General features: G+C 43.7%; 2 protein-coding genes across 2 annotated transcripts; both read right to left on the bottom strand.

Moving 5' to 3' along the window:
- Window positions 1-2,698: 2,698 nt before the first annotated feature.
- On the bottom strand, window positions 2,699-3,560 carry LOC121582979 (dual specificity protein phosphatase 13-like). Its single transcript, XM_041899178.1, has 3 exons — window positions 3,436-3,560; window positions 3,017-3,258; window positions 2,699-2,889 (listed from the first exon to the last, which is right to left on the bottom strand). The coding sequence occupies exons 1-3, from the start codon at window positions 3,558-3,560 to the stop codon at window positions 2,699-2,701; spliced, it is 558 nt and encodes a 185-aa protein (XP_041755112.1).
- A 12,528-nt stretch (window positions 3,561-16,088) lies between these two features.
- LOC121582970 (dual specificity protein phosphatase 13-like) lies at window positions 16,089-17,636 on the bottom strand. The gene is made up of 3 exons (XM_041899165.1): window positions 17,362-17,636; window positions 16,927-17,141; window positions 16,089-16,806 (listed from the first exon to the last, which is right to left on the bottom strand). The coding sequence occupies exons 1-3, from the start codon at window positions 17,574-17,576 to the stop codon at window positions 16,607-16,609; spliced, it is 630 nt and encodes a 209-aa protein (XP_041755099.1). The 5' UTR covers window positions 17,577-17,636; the 3' UTR covers window positions 16,089-16,606.
- Between the last annotated feature and the right edge of the window lie 2,008 nt (window positions 17,637-19,644).

Raw genomic sequence — 19,644 nt, 5'->3', positions numbered from 1 at the left:
GAACTGTTTTATCATTAAATCAGAAATATAATGTTTAAGAAAATTATTATTGTGTATTAAATAATGACCAAGCTTGGCATTAAAGGGCTCTTTTGTTCTTTACAGTATAATTTGAATAAAATTGCCATTTCAGGTCACAGCACGGGCTGTTCATCATTGTTGGGTTTGTGGTGGAGGCCGTGAGACCAGATGATACGTTAATGTCAGTCCTTATCAGTAGAATATTATTACTGCTATCATGTCTTTAAAACACTCATCTGTATTAATGGTTATGTCCAATGTATATCAGTGGAGGTTGCTGAGGGGAGGACGGCTCAAAATATTTTCTGGAATGGAGTAAATGGAATGGTATCAAACACACTCCATTCCAGCCATTATTAAGCCGTCCTCCCCTCAGCAGCCTCCACTGATGTATATTAGGACATAACCAGTTTATTAGGTACACCCATCTAGTACCGGGTTGGACCCCCTTTGCCTCCAGAACAGCCTGAATTCTTCGGGGCAATCTACAAGGTGTCGGAAACGTTCCACAGGGATGTTGGTCCATGCTGACGCGATTGCATTGGACGACGGTACATTCATGCTGCGAACAGACCGTTCCATCTCATCCCAAAGATTCTCTATTGGGTTGAGGTCTGGGGACTGCGCAGGCCACTCAAGTAAACTGAACTCACTGTCATGTTCCAGGCGATGTTTTTCAACTCCTCAATTGTCCTGTGTTGGTGATTGAGTGCCCACTGGAGCCGCTTCTTCTTGTTTTTAGCTGATAGGAGTGGAGCCCGATGTGGTCATCTGCTGCAATATCCCATCTGTGAGAAGGATCGATGAGTTGTGCGTTCCGAGATGCCGTTCTGCACACCACTGTTGTACTGCGCCGTTATTTGTCTGTTTGTAGCCCGCCTGTTAGCCTGCACGATTCTTGCCATTCTCCTTTCGACCTCTCTCATCAACGAGCTGTTTTCGCCCACAGGACTGCCGCTGACTGGATGTTCTTTGTTTGTCGCACCATTCTCGGAAAACCCTAGACACTGTCGTGCATGAAAAGCCCAGGAGGCCGGTCGTTTCTGAGATACTGGATCTGGCACGCCTGGCACCGACGATAATACCACGCTCAAAGTCACTTAGGTCACCCGTTTTGCCCATTCTAACATTCAATCAAACAGTAACTGAATGCCTTGATGCCTGTCTGCCTGTCTGCCTGCTTTATATAACAAGCCATGGCCACGTGACTCACTGTCTGTAGGAGCGATCCATTTTCGTGAACGGGGACGGGGTGGTGTACCTAATAAAGATCATGCGTTCTAGGCTACTGTTGATGCCAGCAATAAAGTCTCTTAGATGAAGTCTGAAGTGGTGGTGGCATCTAGGAAACTGTTTTCTCCCCTCTGTATTACTGAGGTTAAACTAACCTCTGGTGACACTAATGTCAGTTATTTAGAATGTAACATTGTAATTCAGTCACTACAAATAATTAAAATATGTTTTTTCTCATTGTCTACCTTGCTGTAAAGCTATCAAAAACAACATCACTGGAGCGGATAATTCACAAAATGAGAATATATTTCACCTACGGAAGGTTAAATCTGCAGTTGAGAGCTTGAGAAATGTAACCACTGACCATCCATGATATCAAAATTAAAGTTTTAACCATGTTTTGAGGCTACACCGTTTTTGTTTATAATCAAGGGAGTAAAACAAGTTTATCTTTTGGAATATGATGGGGTACGACAGTTGAACTAACCTCATGAGATATTTAAGAATCAATGGGTATATATCATTCATTTAAAAGTAAAAAAAATGGATGTACCAAGAGATTGCCCCTTTAAATGAAACTGCAAGGTGTGTGTGTGTGTGTGTTCTCATTCATGTTTCTGTCTGTGTCCTCTGCTGCCAGAGGAGATCCAGCTGTATGAGTTGCTGCAGGAAGCAAGAGTTTGGTCCAATGAATCTGTTCAGATGGATGGCCATGATGGCATCCACCAGAGAAAGGCTTTTGTAGACTTTTAGATACCCCAGGGCCAGAACAATGGATGCCCATGGTGGACAAACACCTTGCCTTCAGAACACACAGAGCATTATACCTGCAGAACCATTTTGTTTCAGGGTGTGTGTGTGTGTGTGCATCTTGCTTCAGGGCGGTATTAATGAAGTCTGCGGTGGGGTTGAAGTGAGGTTGAAGGTTAAACTCTGGATCATCTGGAGGCTCCACACCAGAGTACTCCACCGGCAGGTCGCTATAGTAACCTGGGCCAGTGCTGATCCGGTGACAGCCGTCCACCGAGTTTACGATGTGGGTGATACCCAGAGATGACAGCAGGGCTTTATCACGAGCCACAGCCCTGCATATTACATACTGTTCTATAAACTATAATTATACACACACACACACACACAACATACTCACTCATCTCAGATGCTGCCTATTAATCCAGAAGATCAGCCGCATCTCTGACAGATGGAGTGTGTTCTCTTGGTGGGCTGACCACTGCAGGGACAGAGACCAGTGTGTGTGTCAGACTTCCGTCAAATACATGTCAAATATTTTATTTGAGGTGGTCTTGATTTAGCCTGAAGTTTGCACTTTTGGGACTAGTCCATTAGTTCAGTTGTACCTGGCAAACTAAATCAAGTGCTGCTCAAGTATTGGAAAGCACAGTTTTTGACATTGCATGTGTGTTTACAGTTTGTCTGCTTGCTGTCATCTGGTCCTCTCCTTGGCCAAGCTGAGGTCCAGCTGCAGGAGGAAGCCGGTGTTGGGGCAGATGTTTCTCTGTGGCCTGACTGCAGCCACAGCCTCCTGCAGCATCAGACCCTCAACGATCATCAGGAAGGCCAGAACCAGTGCCGCTGACCGACTCACACCGATCAGACAGTGAACAAACACCCTCCCTACAGGACACATGGAGGGAGACACTTTATGTCTGCAAAACAGCACTGAACTCCGCAAAAATACCTTCCTATACGCTGTTAGGCCTGTTTTACTGTACCCAACCCACTACACCTCTCTGTGTCTCACCTCCCTTGGCCAGGGCAGCTCTGATGTAATGGGCCATAGGGTAGAACAATGGACTCAGAACAAACTCTGTAGCATCCTCAGCCTCCACCCCATAATAATCCACAGACATGTCTCTATAGAAATGTGGGCCAGTGTCGACATGGAAACAGGGTCCTGGGCTGGGGATTGGGGGGCCGTGGGCAGCGTTCACTATATGTGTGATCCCCAGGCTGTGCAGAATGGCCTTGTCAGGAGCTGTCTCCCTGAAATACAAAGACAAATATATACATAAACACTGCCACAAGCCTCAAATATTAATTATTAATTATTAGTATAAATTATTAATTAATTAATTCAGCCAGGAAAGTCCACTCATGTAGATTTGTGTGTGTGTGTGTGTGTGTGTGTGTGTGTGTGTGTGTGTGTGTGTGTGTATCTACTGGTTGCCTATGTAGAGTTTGGGCCAGACTTGGTTGAGGTGGCTGGTGGGCCGTCGGTCGGCTAACAGGAACTCCAGCAGCTTAGAGACAGATGGAGGTTCATAGCACCGCTCCTTTAGAGACATACTGACACAGTCTGGAGAGGAGGTGTGTGTTACAGTGACAGCTAAACCTAAGCAGAGCAGAAAACAGTCTGGTCAGGTCAACAATCTCAAACAAAACCTCTTCCCCATCTGATCCAAGTCAACTTACCTTTAACAGGCAGCACAGTCCCTCCTTTTGCCGTGTCTGCTCCTCTTCACACACACACACACACGCACACACACACACACACCTGCAGTTTGTTTCCATTTTTAACCTTCAGTAATTCTATACCTCCTCACCAGTGACGAAAGCATCCTCCAGAATTTACTGGACAGCTGACACTATTCATAATGTAGAGGATTTATAGTTCCTAATATAGTGGTAGTAGACGTCTGAAAGTAATATAATAGACACCAATCTGAAAAAACAATCACCTTTTTAATTGTGTAATCTTATTATTAATGTTTCAACTGATAGGTTCCCAGGAGACAATGCTCAGCTGCACAACTCACAGCAGGCTCAACTATCTCCACTGGCTAGCACAGGAATGTTGAAAAGTTCAAATTCTTTTAATATTTTAGATTTTACATGACAGTGAGCATTGACATTCTCTCCAGGGAATACTGCATGACATGATAATATTCAGTACAGTATTTATAACATGCTGTGATTTAGGACCAGATTGTGCCTATTTTAAAGTCCTACAACTACATATTTTCAATCAGTATTTACAAAGGATTGTGTGCAAGATGGATAGATGGATAAGAGGAGAGAGGGATAAGGTGAGAGGAGAGAGGGATGAGAGGAGAGAGGGATGAGAGAAGGACTGTCAAAGAAGACTGTCCTTCTCTTGCGTGTGAGCTGTGTGTTGAGGGGTGAGCAGTAGTGACAGGAAGTGTCTGTTGGAGTAGATGGCTCGTCGTTGGCTCACATGTTTGAGCGTGTTGCGGAGCAGGAGACAACAACACCAGTGTGGAACGCCAGCACCAGCGTGGCCGAACAACTTATACCCATGATGCAATGCACCAACACCTACCCTGGAGAGGATAGAGAGAGAGGGAGGGAATGAAGGGAAAGGCAGAGTTTGATGAAGGAACTCAACTGTCTCCAAGGACAGTCTTAAATAAACCGTAAAGAAGTAAACATATTCAGTAATGTAAACACAGTACATAAACACATACAGTACATAAACAAAGTAAACATATACAGTAAATACAAACACATACAGTCAACACATGCATTAAACTGCCCTTACCATCTTTAGTCTTCAGGGCCTTATGTATGAAGTCAGCTGCAGCTTTAAAGTACTGGCTGAGGTCAAAATGGGAAAGGTCTTCTGCAGGGAAGCCATAGTACACAGGTGTTTTCATAGTAATCCTGGTCACCAAAGCTGCCCTGCTTGGAGTGAGCTGCGTTCAGGACGTGTGTGATACCAAGCTTCTTTAATGCACCTCTGTTCTAGCGCACCTTTTTTCCATGGCAAAAATGAAAACACAAAGCAGAATTCACTATTTGGTCCTTTAAAAACCTGCTGTATGCAAAATATTGTGTGCTATAGCTTGGAAAATAAATAAACGTGACTCTGGATGACAACATAATTATATTTTTTTCCAACATTAGGGCTGTTTTCCTAAAGAAGTTAAATCTGCTTCGTGTTTCGTTTCCTTGCCACGATATCAACGAGTATCGCGATACTGGTATCGTCCCAGCCCTACTCTGTTCTGGCCTATGGCCATAAGGGAAAGACTGTCACGCCCTGGCTCTGGGACTCTGTTATGTTGAGCCAGGGTGTGTAGTTTCTATGTGTTTGTGTTCTAGGTTCTTTATCTAGCTCATGTGTTTCTGTGTTGGCCGGGGTGGTTCTCAATCAGAGGCAACGAGTGTCAGCTGTTGCTTGTTGTCTCTGATTGGGAACCATACTTAGGCAGCCTGTTTTCCACAGTGTTTTGTGGGATCTTGTTCCGTGTTGTAAACCAAGGACTTCACGTATCGTTTGTTGTTTTGTTCGTGTGGGTGAATATAAATAAAAGTATGTTCGCATATCACGCTGCGCCTTGGTCCACTGTGTTTGACGATCGTGACAGAAGATCCCACCAATACTGGACCAAGCAGCGTGTCCAGGAGTACATGCCGGAGGTAACTTTAGCGGATGTCCACCTCGACTGGGTCAAGCAGCGTGAGGAGGAGATAGGTTGCACTTGGGAGCAGAGGATGGAGAGTCTGGCGAGAGCCATGGAGGCCATATCCACGGGGGAGAGACAAGCCCAAGACATTTTTAGGGGGGGGCTCACACCGTGGACGATGGGGCTGCTGGAGGCAGATAAGGGGCGAGTTAGTGGACGAGGAGAGAAGGCCACCGGGTTACGGGAGCCATTGGCGAGTAGAGGGAAGGAAAATGTAGAGGCACGGCGAGAGGTACTGAGGTGTGTTGCCAGTCCGGTCCGGCCCGTTCCTGATCCCCGGGTAAGGCCAGTGGTGTGTGTTCCCAGTGCGGTCCGGCCTGTTCCTGTCCCTCGCACCAAGCCTGTGATGCGCGTCACCAGCCCGGTCCGGCCTGTTCCTGCCCCCCGCACCAAGCCTGTGGTGCGCATCGTCAGCCCGGTCCGGCCCATTCCTGCTCCCCGCACCAAGCCAGGGGTGCGCGTCGTCAGCCTGGTCCGGCCCGTTCCTGCTCCCCGCACCAAGCCTATGGTGTGCGTCGCCAGCCCGGTCCGGCCTGTTCCTGCTCCCCGCACCAAGCCAATGGTGCGCGTCGCCAGCCCGGTCCGGCTCAGTCCTGCTCCCCGCACCAAGCCTGTGGTGCGCGTCGTCAGCCCGATCCGGCTCAGTCCTGCTCCCCGCACCAAGCCTGTGGTGCGCATCGTCAGCCCGGTCCGGCCCGTTCCTGCTTCCCGCACCAAGCCAGGGGTGCGCGTCGTCAGCCTGGTCCGGCCCGTTCCTGCTCTCCGCACCAAGCCTGTGGTGCGCGTCGTCAGTCCGGCACAGCCCGTGCCTGGGTCACCGGTGCCTGGTCAGGTACCGGTCAGCTGCTCCACGTCGGAGCCTAAGCAATCCGCTCCACCGATGTCCAGTCCAGCTCCAGCCAGCGGGACCGGACCAGGGGCGCTACGGGGGGATTGTTGGAGGGTGGTGGTCAAGCCCGGAGCCGGAACAGTCTCCGAGGAGGAATGCCCACCCGGCCCTCCCCTGTTCGGTTTATGTTTGGCGCGGTCGCAGTCCGCGCCTTTGGGGGGGGGGTACTGTCACACCCTGGCTCTGGGACTCTGTTTTGTTGAGCCAGGGTGTGTAGTTTATATGTGTTTGTGTTCTAGGTTCTTTATCTAGCTCATGTGTTTCTGTGTTGGCCGGGGTGGTTCTCAATCAGAGGCAACGAGTGTCAGCTGTTGCTTGTTGTCTCTGATTGGGAACCATACTTAGGCAGCCTGTTTTCCACAGTGTTTTGTGGGATCTTGTTTTGTGTTGTAAACCAAGGACTTCACGTATCGTTTGTTGTTTTGTTCGTGTGGGTGAATATAAATAAAAGTATGTTCGCATATCACGCTGCGCCTTGGTCCACTGTGTTTGACGATTGTGACAAAGACAGAGGATAACAGAGATGGGGGGAGAAATGTGAAATGTGAGATTGCACAATTGTTTGAACAGAAATAACCTGCAGAGAACTGAATAATCAGTGAACAGCCTGGAATAATATGGACAACATTTAGGCAATAAATTAATGCTGTAGTTTTAAAGCGCAATGTTCAGTAATTCCATATTCGGTAGTGTTCAATAGGGCAATAGAGTCCACTATAGGAACCTAACCTCCCGCCCCTGACCCCTGACCCCTACCCTCTACCTTTTATCTCTTACTCATACTTCTTTAGAACCAAAAGGATTTAATCTAGTCTATCAGAGGGCAAGTATTATCACTATTACCGTATTTCTAAAAACCCATCCAAAACCCATCCAACCCAGTGGTAGGGGTAAGGGAATGTGTAAAAATAAACACACACAAACGTACATATTTCCGATGTAGAGATTAGGCCAGACCTCATTTAGTGGTGTCAGTTCAATCTTGCAGGACTCCAGGATCGACTCAAGTTCTTTAATAGCTACCAGGACTTGCTGCTCTCCCTTTGACATTCTCCCTACACAGTAGCACCATTCTGACTGACTCAACTACCAGAGTTGGGGAGTAACAATAATCAGTGTAACAATAGTATTGTTATGTGTTACAGTGGGGACACTAATGTGTGCAACACTCGTTCCAACCATGCTACTGCAGTGACCAGCACGCCTGTATTGATGCTGAGATGTTGACCGTTAATAAACAATGTTGAGGAAGCTACTCTGAAAATAGTTTACCAAGCTACCAATTACTTCACACTGGAAGAAGTTAAGCTACACTAAAGGTACCCTACAGTTTACTTAACTAAAGTTTCTTAGGATTTGTTTTCACTACTTCCAAATTACTTTGTGAAAAAATCTAATATCTGAATCTGAAATGTTATAGACTACAAATTACAAGAACAGATCACTCTGTAGTCAGATGATAACAGAATGTGTGATTTAGCCTATTAAACACAAAAAGTGAGAATTAGGTACACAAAAAGTGTTTCATGTGAGAATTAGGCAGATCTCAGGGACAGATTGAATGTACTGGGGGGAGGGGCTGGTCCAACACAAGGTGTCATAAAAAAAGATGCACCCCCCTCCTCAAAGTTACAAATATTTTCAAATGACCCTCCCCTTGTACTGTAAAATAAATTAAACACCACCCCCCCATAGAATTAACTCAAAATAATGTTTACAACAACAAATAACAATAACTGTAGTGACCCTGTGTTTTTAAACGTGGATATCGACTTTGCCACTTCAGCTTGCTTTTGTAGCACAGTCGATGCCACGCAGGGCTACGGGCCAGAAGGTTCACCGACCACCACAGATGAGCTCACTCTCCCTGCCTGTTTCATTACACTATGATCAGAGCCAGTTGCAGACAATGATCAGCTAGGGGGAAATCTGATTTTCTAAATTTTGATGCCATATTTATAATTATATAAAATAGATGTAACAAATTTTCCACCAACAGGTTTCTGTGCCGATGCACAACACAACCAATAAACAAAGCATACCGACTTCGGGCACTTCCATATCATGGTTAGCGTTCTCAACACCACAATAAATGTCAATCTCAACAAACAGAAAAAACATCCCTCACTACCTTGTAGGCTTACCCAGTATCGAAGGCTTGATAATCTACGAATGTCATTCAATTGATTGATTGATTAATTTTATTTGTCAGTAAAAACAACTACGTATATATATATTTTTAAAAAATTAAGTGACCGGGAATGCACAATAAAGTCGGAGACTTATTTCCATTGTGGTCCCAATGACATAGATACAGACACATTACAGAGATAGAGATGAAAAAAAGCTCAACCTCCAGATGAGTATGAGGGGGGAGTTTAAGTACAAATCTTGTTTGGCTGGTAGCTTATTCTTTATATGTTTGGGGCTGCTGGTGAACCATGATGCGCAGGCATAATCAAAGTGACACTGGACTAGCGCACTTGCCAACGTATTTAGGGTGTCTATAGCTAGGTTTCCATCCAATTGACGACAGATTTTCATTTGAAAATTCAAAAATCTTCATAAAAACAATATGCCATTTCAGAGTTTTTAGGAAAATTTGGCGCCGGACAACATGACAGGGAAGGTTTTAATTTACCGGACATTTGAGAAATGTAATGGACATCCATATGCATTCAGATCCAACCTGGCGCAGCCAGCGCCATCAATACACGTGGGATGTTGGCCAAATTAGCTACATTTACACTACCGTTCAAAAGTTTAGGGTCACTTAGAAATGTCCTTGTTTTCCATGAAAAAATACAGTGGGGAAAAAAAGTATTTAGTCAGCCACCAATTGTGCAAGTTCTCCCACTTAAAAAGATGAGAGAGGCCTGTAATTTTCATTGTAGGTACATGTCAACTATGACAGACAAATTGAGGAAAACAAATCCAGAAAATCACATTGTAGGATTTTTTATGAATTTATTTGCAAATTATGGTGGAAAATAAGTATTTGGTCACCTACAAACAAGCAAGATTTCTGGCTCTCACAGACCTGTAACTTCTTCTTTAAGAGGCTCCTCTGTCCTCCACTCATTACCTGTATTAATGGCACCTGTTTGAACTTGTTATCAGTATAAAAGACACCTGTCCACAACCTCAAACAGTCACACTCCAAACTCCACTATGGCCAAGACCAAAGAGCTGTCAAAGGACACCAGAAACAAAATTGTAGACCTGCACCAGGCTGGGAAGACTGAATCTGCAATAGGTAAGCAGCTTGGTTTGAAGAAATCAACTGTGGGAGCAATTATTAGGAAATGTAAGACATACAAGACCACTGATAATCTCCCTCGATCTGGGGCTCCACGCAAGATCTCACCCCGTGGGGTCAAAATGATCACAAGAACGGTGAGCAAAAATCCCAGAACCACACGGGGGGACCTAGTGAATGACCTGCAGAGAGCTGGGACCAAAGTAACAAAGCCTACCATCAGTAACACACTACGCCGCCAGGGACTCAAATCCTGCAGTGCCAGACGTGTCCCCCTGCTTAAGCCAGTACATGTCCAGGCCCGTCTGAAGTTTGGATGATCCAGAAGAGGATTGGGAGAATGTCATATGGTCAGATGAAACCAAAATATAACTTTTTGGTAAAAACTCAACTCGTCGTGTTTGGAGGACAAAGAATGCTGAGTTGCATCCAAAGAACACCATACCTACTGTGAAGCATGGGGGTGGAAACATCATGCTTTGGGGCTGTTTTTCTGCAAAGGGACCAGGACGACTGATCCGTGTAAAGGAAAGAATGAATGGGGCCATGTATCGTGAGATTTTGAGTGAAAACCTCCTTCCATCAGCAAGGGCATTGAAGATGAAACGTGGCTGGGTCTTTCAGCATGACAATGATCCCAAACACACCGCCCGGTCAATGAAGGAGTGGCTTCGTAAGAAGTATTTCAAGGTCCTGGAGTGGCCTAGCCAGTCTCCAGATCTCAACCCCATAGAAAATCTTTGGAGGGAGTTGAAAGTCCGTGTTGCCCAGCGACAGCCCCAAAACATCACTGCTCTAGAGGAGATCTGCATGGAGGAATGGGCCAAAATACCAGCAACAGTGTGTGAAAACCTTGTGAAGACTTACAGAAAACGTTTTACCTGTGTCATTGCCAACAAAGGGTATATAACAAAGTATTGAGAAACTTTTGTTATTGACCAAATACTTATTTTCCACCATAATTTGCAAATAAATTCATTAAAAAGCCTACAATGTGATTTTCTGGATTTTTTTCCCTCATTTTGTCTGTCATAGTTGACGTGTACCTATGATGAAAATTACAGGCCTCTCTCATCTTTTTAAGTGGGAGAACTTGCACAATTGGTGGCTGACTAAATATTTTCTTTCCCCACTGTACATAAAATGAGTTTGAATAGGAAATATAGCAATATGAATAGGAAATGAAGTCATTGACAAGGTTAGAAATAATGATTTTAAAATGAAATAATAATTGTGTCCTTCAAACTTTGCATTCGTCAAAGAATCCTCCATTTGCAGCAATTACAGCCTTGCAGACCTTTGGCATTCTAGTTGTCAGTTTGTTGAGGTAATCTGAAGAGATTTCACCCCATGCTTCCTGAAGCACCTCCCACAAGTTGGATTGGCTTGATGGGCACTTCTTACGTACCATACGGTCAAGCAGCTCCCACTACAGCTAAATAGGGTTGAGATCCGGTGACTGTGCTGGCCACTCCATCAGACAGAATACCAGCTGACTGCTCCTTCCCTAAATAGTTATTGCATAGTTTGGAGCTGTGCTTTGGGTCATTGTCCTGTTGTAGGACGAAATTGGCTCCAATCAAGCACCGTCCACAGGGTATGGCATGGCGTTGCAAAATGGAGTGATAGCCTTCCTTCTTCAAGATCCCTTTTACCCTGTACAAATCTCCCACTTTACCACCACCAAAGTACCTGTGCTAACATAATTGCAAAAGGGTTTTCTAATGATCAATTAGCCTTTTAAAATGTTAAACTTGGATTAGCAAACACAACGTGCCATTGGAACACAGGACTGATGGTTGCTGATAATGGGTCTCTGTATGCCTATGTAGATATTTCATTAAAAATCCGCCGTTTCCAGCTACAATAGCCATTTACAACATCAACAACGTCTACACTGTATTTCTGATCAATTTGATGTTATTTTAATGGACAAAAAAAATGCTTTTCTTTTGAAAACAAGGACATTTCTAAGTGACCCCAAACTTTTGAACGGTAGTGTACGTGTCCTTAAAAACAGACTATAACAAATTACAAAAACACTATTCTTTGTGTTTCGATGTGTAGCATATGCAAATCTTCATAGCCTTTTTCTTTTTTTTTGTTGGCTACTTTCCTAAAACAATAAATGTCCAACTCACGGTTCAACTGTCTGAGATTTGAGCACTAAATGTATCAGGGTATTGCATGCAAAGGCCTACAGGCTTAGGTGTCCACTGTATGATATTCATATTTTAATACAAATATACAGTGCATTCGGAAAGTATTCAGACCCCTTTACTTTTTCCACATTTTGTTACATTACAGCCTTATACTAAAATAACACACAATACCCCATAATCAACACACAATACCCCATAATGACAAAGAAAAAATTTGTGAAAATATGTTACAAATAAAAAACTTAAATATGACATTTACATAAGTATTCAGACCCTTTACTCAGTACTTTGATGAAGCACCTTTGGCAGAGATTACAGCCTCGAGTCATCTTGGGTATGACCTTACAAGCTTGGCACACCTGTATTTGGGGAGTTTCTCCCATTCTTCTCTGCAGATCCTCTCAAGCTCTGTCAGGTTGGATGGGGAGCGTTGCTGCACAGCTATTTTCAGGTCTCTCCAGAGATGTTAGATCGGGTTCAAGTCTGGGCTCTGGCTGGGCCACTCAAGGACATTCAGAGACTTGTCCCGAAGCCACTCCTGCATTGTCTTGGCTGTGTGCTTAGGGTCGTTGTCCTATTGGAAGGTGAACCTTCGCCCCAGTATGAGGTCCTGAATGCTCTGGAGTGGGTTTTCATCAAGGATCTCTCTAGACTTTGCTCCGTTAATCTTTCCCTCTATCCTGACTACTCTCCCAGTTCCTGCCGCTGAAAGACATCCCCAAAGCATGATGCTGCCACCACCATGCTTTACCGTAGGGATGGTGCCAGGTTTCCTCCAGACGTGACACTTGGCATTCAGGCCAAAGAGTTCAATCTTGGTTTCATCAGACCAGAGAATCTTGTTTCTCATGGTCTGAAAGTCCTTTAGGTGCCTTTTGGCAAACTCGAAGCGGGCTGTCATGTGCCTTTTACTGAGGAGTGGCTTCCGTCTGGCCAGTCTACCATAAAGTCCTAATTGGTGGAGTACCGCAGAGATGGTTGTCCTTCTGGAAGGTTCTCCCATCTCCACAGAGGAACTCTGGAGCTCTGTCAGAGTGACCATCGGGTTCTTGGTCACCTCCCTGTCCAAGGCCCTTCTCCCCTGATTGCTCAGTTTGGCCGGGTGGCCAGCTCTAGGAAGAGTCTTGGTGTTTCCAAACTTCTTCCATTTAAGAATGATGGAATGATGGAGGCCACTGTGTTCTAGGGGACCTTCAATGCTGCAGAAATGTTTTGGTACCCTTCCCCAGATCTGTGCCTCGACACAATCCTGTCTCGGAGTTCTACGGACAATTCCTTCGACCTCATGGCTTGGTTTTTGCTCTGACACGCGCTGTCAACTGTGCGACCTTATATAGACAGGTGTGTGCCTTTCCAAATCATGTCCAATCAATTTAATTTACCGAAGGTGGACTCCAATCAAGTTGTAGAATCATCTCAAGGATGATCAATGGAAACATGATCCACCTGAGCTCAATTTCGAGCATCATAGCAAAGGGTCTGAATACTTATGTAAATAAGGTATTTCTGTTTTTTATTTGTTATAAATTTGCAAACATTTCGAAAAACCTGTTTTCGATTTGTCATTATGGGGTATTGTGTGTAGATTAATGAGGAAAATGTCTTATTTAATCAATTTTAGAATAAGGCTGTAACGTAACAAAATGTGGAAAAAGTCAAGGGGTCTGAATACTTTCCGAATGCACTCTATCCATCAGAGAGAGAGGGTTACAATACAGAATAGATACATGAGAGATGGAAATGGAGATAGAAGGAGAAAGAGAGCGAGAAAGAGCAGAGAAATAAAGAGAGTCATGTAACAGGCATTATGTCACAGCTGAGGTCACCAGATGACAGGAGGGAGGGAGGAATGATCGTGTGTGTGTCAAAGTTTATTGGTCGTGTACACAGTTTTGCAGATGTTATCGCAGGTGCAGTGAAATGCTTATGTTTCTAGCTCTAACAATTCAGCAATACGATAATAATACACACATAATCACCCCCCACATATCAGAATGAGCAATATAACACACATACTGTATGTGTGTGTGTGTGTGTGTGTGTGTGTGTGTGTGTGTGTGTGTGTGTGTGTCAGACCTGGGCAGAAAATAGTTGTATTTTGTAGTTTATTTGAAAATACCTACTTTAAAAATACTCAAGGTAGTCGAATATAGCCAATTATTAGTTAAATAAACGAAAAAGCAATTATTTCCTTTGATATTCAAATACATGTTTCAGAAAAACAAATCATATTTTAAAGTATTTTAACATATGCAAGTTATTTGAAAACAAAAATATATATTTATTTGATTGCTGCCAAATATTTGATGAAGAAACAAAAACTACAACAGTTTATTTAATTAGTCTAAATCAGTGGTCACCAACCTTTTCTGAGTCAAGATCACTTCCTCAGCCGAGATCTACCGCTCAGATTATTTTTTCAGCATGACTTTAAAAATGTAACATTGACCTAATAAAAACAGTTATGTAGGAGAGAGGTTGGGCAGTAGGCCTAATACATTATCACAGCATATTGTCTATAGGCCTGGCCTGACAATATTGTTCTTCTCAGACCATATTACAGGCTATTTCCAAACTCAAGCTTTGATAACAAAATAGATCAGTTGGTGTAGCACTTGAGAGGCACTGCTGAGCTACATTTAAATAATTTGCTTTTTTATTTTACTGGACTGATTGTAGCTGCATCTGATGTTAATGGTGCTGGGACAACTGGGAACTCTGAAAAAAAAAAACGATGTCAAATCATAACGTCAGTGATCTTCAAGTCGGAGTGTTGGAGCTCTAGAAAGAGGCCCGAGTTCCCGAGTTGGAATTCCGAGTTGGATAACCGTTCAACAAAAAAAATCCCAGTTTGAGCTCGTTTTTATTCGAGTTCCAAGTTGCCGTGAACGCATTGAAGTCGGAAGTCAGAGATTTCCGAGTCCCCAATTATTTTGAACGCGGCAACTGTTTTCCACCCGATGGCGAAACTCGAGTCGCACCGCATCTGCCATGCACACATTCATGTTGTTCCTATGACCAGAGAAAGTGAAATATTCCTCATATTAAAATTGACATGACGAGCTGCTAATAATAATACAAATGCCGGGCTATCGATACACCTGGCTAGGCTACTCAAGCGCGTTTTATGTTTTGTAATAGTGTTGAATAAAACGTGTTGACAGTGCTGAATAAAAAGTTTATCATGAACTCACTCATAAAAACAGAAGCTAATTGCGGTATTCTTTGACAGTCTCTCTGTGGTCATGGTTTTAAAAGTTATTAAATCTTACGTAGGCTAATATCAATCTTTGCTGTGGCCGGGGTCGTGGAAGCTCTGTAGGCAGGTGATTTGAGCTATCCGATTGCCAGCACAGTAGTTTGTATTTTCAGACAAATGAAATGGTTCAAAATGGGAACGCTTTGTTTACCCGGTGCGCAGGGCTTCTGAATCAAGTGCACCTACAGTGCAACACGAATAAAAAACGAAATGTTTGGTGATCGACTAGGAATGCCTTGAAGATGTTTGGTGATCGACTAGGAATGCCTTGAAGATCGACCAGTGTGCGACTGGTCTAAATATAGAGTATGATAATTTAATGTTGCTGAGAATGCTAACAGTAACTGCTAAAATATGTGAGTTAAGTGTCTAAGGGAACTAAATATCCCAAAACTGCCATCTTGAATCAACTACAGCCAAGGTGGGTGGAAAATCATGTTAATTTATATTCTGAGTAAACTATCCCTTTAAACACAGTGTGTGTTTGATATAAAAATAAAGAGAGTTGCACACTCTATATATACATTCCCAGTCATTTTGGGGATATGTTGGGAAGTGTGTGTTTGAAACAAGAACAATCAGATGGACAAAGAGGTTCAAAGTTGTTCTTTTTCTGAGCATCCAACTTTCCGTTTGCAATATTTGCAAATAGCTTTGAATTTCTCTGCAGTATTTTCAGGTATCATAAAATGAATTGCAGCTTTTGATCTTTCCAGTTCCATGTTTAAAGAGTCATACAGTAGTTAGTTGAGCATCACAATTTATTTATACTTATCTGTACAAAATATCATTGGTTGATTGGTTTGACTGGATTATCTACACCTGGAGTCTGTTCAGGAGATTGGAAATGTACAGAATGTTCAGATATAAATGCATTATGTACTTCAAATATGATCTACTGCAAGATAGATTGGAATAGTATAGGAAATTGTGTTTGCTCTATTCATTATATTTCTATCTGCAACATGCAGTTCCTGATACAGCCCTGCCTTTAGTTGAAGGTAGCTAATCCAATCGTTTCTGTTCCAGATACAACCCTACCATTAGTTAAAGGCATCCAATCGTTTTTCAAAAAAGTAGTTACTTTCTGAGATCTGTATTCAAATAGTTTTGAAAAGGTAATCACTTTCTGAGATCTGTATTCAAATAGTTTTGAAAAGGTAATCACTTTCTCAGATCTGTATTCAAATAGTTTTAAAAAGTAGTACTTTTTTGGGATTTGTGTTCAAATAGTTGTAGACACAGTTGTAGTCACACCCCCACTAATAGTTACTTTCCACAAATAATATTTAAAACTATAGTTATCCCAGGTCTGGTGTGTGTGTGTGTGTATATTCAGTCCCTTCTCTCTCTCTGAAGAGTGTAGTCCAGGTTTATAAGCTGCATTAGGAATCCTCTGTTGGGGAAGACCCATCGTTTCTGCTGCACCAGCTGGACGGCTGCCAGCAGAGGATGATGATGATGGATCATGAGGAAGGCTAGGACCAACGCAGCCGACCGACTCACTCCTACAGCACAGTGCACTAACACCTTGCCTAGGGAAGGGAATAACATATACACAGTCACGCATCAGTCACTTACATGCACACAGTCACACACACACACACACAGACACAGACAACACACACAAGCTCACTGTATGGGTCGTGGCTTACCTCCTGACTTTAATGCCTGGTGGATGAACTGAGCAGCAGGGTAAAAGAAAGGTGAGAGGTCAAAGGTGGGTAGGTCATTGGCAGGAACACCGTAATAGCTGACTGTGGTACCGTAGTAATCATCACTGCCTTTGCAACACATCTTACCATGGGCTGCATTCAGGACATGAGTGATGCCCAACCTCCACAGCTCATACTTGTCATGAGACATATACCTAGGAGAAACACACATCATCACATACACACGCACCAACAGAACATACTGATTCAGCCCATACCTATCATGAGACATGTAGCTGAGACACACAACACACCATCACACACACCACATCCAAACATACGTGGTGTGTAGGTATATGTGTGTGCACGTGCATGCACGTGTGTGTGTGTCTGTGTAGTCTGTGTAATTACAACTGGAAAAGCAGGTGTACTCACATATCCCCCAGGTATAGGTTGGGCCACACCTCGTCTCCGTGCCTACAGGAGCTCTGGGCTGAATGTAACACCTCCTCCAGCTCCTCCAGAGATGGAGGCTCACACACATCTGGCTCACATACACACCTCTGCCCAGAGTCACATGACCCTGACACACAACCCACTAGCTCACCTGTCTTGCCGGACACAGTACCTGAAACTCCCTCACTGGCCATTTTAAAACCTAAACATAAATAGTGATAGTCCTCAGCTCATACAGGCCTTGAACATAAACAGACCATTGCCTCCTTACTGCAAACTCTCACTAGGCACACTTGTTTTTGCTTGCCTGGTGTGCCAGGTAGGAAGAATTTTCAAGCATGCCTTATGACAGCAAGTGACTGACATGAACAGATGGAACAGTTAGCGGTGTTGACAAAATGTATAACTCCCAACTTTATACCCCCTCTAGTGGACATTGAACCACAATGATTTAAATGTCTGCAGCATCGAAGGTAAGAAGAATGCTACTAAACGCTACTAGAACCCTACTAAATCTCTGGCTGCATACAGCAGGATTCACAATTCACAGATCCACACATTTCGGGGTTCTTGAATGAAGAGAGACAGTCTAAAACACATTTAGGCTTGTCAGCAAATATACTGATAACTAGGTTTCCCCTTTTGTCTTTGTTGTCAGTTTTCAGTTTATGCTTGAGAGTGCCACAATATGTAGAGATGTGCGTCACATGAAAACAAACATGTCTGAATTCAGTGTTTGAGGGTCTACATAACGAAGAAATCAGTACAATTTATCGTATTGGACGTGGGGGAAATTGGAAGAGTAGGGGGAGTCAGAGGAGAAATGTCGTCCCTAGACAAGGCAAGAACTAGATGTATGTCTGGAGAAGTGCAGTACTATCATAAGGAGAGTTATACTTGGAATACGGAGGAGGAAGGGAGGGAAAAAGAGAGGCAGAGGAGGTCTAAGAGAGAGAGGGAGGAAGAGGGTGAGCTTGAGTCAGTTAAAAATGGTGGGGAAAAGGGAGATGGTTTGTTAAAGAAGAATGGTAGAAAGTGTAAACAGAGTGAGTTGAAGAAATGGAAGTGAATGAGGGCGAAGTATCGGAGGTGGTAGATGTGGTGAAGTTCTCGGAGCCTGAGGTTTGCACCGAGGGTCAGGAGAAAGATGAGTCTGTGACAGTAGGAGTGAAGTTTTTGGAAAAAGTGGAACCTTGTCTTTTGGCTGATCCATTTGTGGTTTCAGGGTGGGTGAAAACAGAGTTGGATGCTATGGAATCAGTGAGGTTAACCAGAAGTGGTCTTGTGACAATTGTTTATATTTCTGCTCGTCAGAGGGAGCAGGCGCTCCACGTTAAACGAATGGGGGCAAGAGATGTGAATTGTTTTGAGCTCAAGAAAAGGGCGCCATTGAAAGGAGTGATTACTTGGGTAGCGGTAAATGTGAAAGCTGACCAACTGAAGAGGAAGATTCCCAGTGTTTGTGATGCTCGTCGTTTGGTGCGACGCAGACAGGGTGGCGTGAGTGGAGAAACAGAAGAGTCATTGTCTGTTCTTTTGAGTTTTGATGTTGAGTCTTTGCCTGACAAAGTGATGTTAGGATATATAAGTTATCAGGTACGAGCTTTTGTGTTGAATACATTGTGTTGTTACAGGTGTCAAGCTTATAGGCATGTGGCAGCAGTGTGTAGGAGGGAGGTTCCAAGGTGTGAGAAGTGTGCAGAAAGGCATGAGACAAAGGAATGTGTAGCATTGGGGAAAGTAGTGGTAATTGTAGGGGTGCCCATGGGGCTGTGGATCAGAAATGTCTGGTGCGAGAGAGGCAGGTTGAGGTTTCCAGGGTTAGAGTAGTGCAGAAGTTGTCATATGCTGAGGCAGTGAAGAAAGTAGAGGAAGATGGGTCAAGGGGGAGGGATCCTGAGAGGAATGGTGTGAGTAGTAGAGATGTACAGAGGGATAAACCAACAAGTGATATATGTTTCAGTAAGATTGGATTTTTGGCATTTATAGCAATGGTTATCAACTGTACTGCAGGGGTGGAACGTAAGTCGCAGAAAATAGAGGTTGTGGTGGCAGCTGCAGAGAGGTATTTGGGTTTGCGAGACTTGACTTCAGAAGAGTTACAGGGTGTGTTAAGTGGTGGTGTCCCATCCCTTCAGGCTGTAGGCCTGAAGTAGGAATAAATATATTTAAATAGTGGAGTATGGTAGTTTTTTTGTTTTTTTTGTGAGTGTAGTATTAGATGGTAGGGTATTTGTTGTATTTTTTATGTTTTTAAGCAAG

Source organism: Coregonus clupeaformis, chromosome 1 (genome assembly GCF_020615455.1).
Source record: "Coregonus clupeaformis isolate EN_2021a chromosome 1, ASM2061545v1, whole genome shotgun sequence".
In the NCBI taxonomy this organism is placed as follows: domain Eukaryota; kingdom Metazoa; phylum Chordata; class Actinopteri; order Salmoniformes; family Salmonidae; genus Coregonus; species Coregonus clupeaformis.
This window is presented reverse-complemented; position numbering and strand designations above follow the sequence as displayed.

Bases quoted from the DNA above. Each gene is read 5' to 3' on its own strand.
- LOC121582979 (XM_041899178.1), bottom strand. From the start codon at position 3,560: ATGTCTCTAAAGGAGCGGTGCTATGAACCTCCATCTGTCTCTAAGCTG. The intron at 3,259-3,435 runs GTAGATACACAC...TTTGTATTTCAG, and splicing joins AAACTCTACATAGGCAACCA to GGAGACAGCTCCTGACAAGG. The intron at 2,890-3,016 runs GTGAGACACAGA...TGTGTCCTGTAG, and splicing joins AGCTGCCCTGGCCAAGGGAG to GGAGGGTGTTTGTTCACTGT.
- LOC121582970 (XM_041899165.1), bottom strand. From the start codon at position 17,576: ATGGCCAGTGAGGGAGTTTCAGGTACTGTGTCCGGCAAGACAGGTGAG. The intron at 17,142-17,361 runs GTGAGTACACCT...TGTTTCTCCTAG, and splicing joins AACCTATACCTGGGGGATAT to GTATATGTCTCATGACAAGT. The intron at 16,807-16,926 runs GTAAGCCACGAC...TCCCTTCCCTAG, and splicing joins CCAGGCATTAAAGTCAGGAG to GCAAGGTGTTAGTGCACTGT.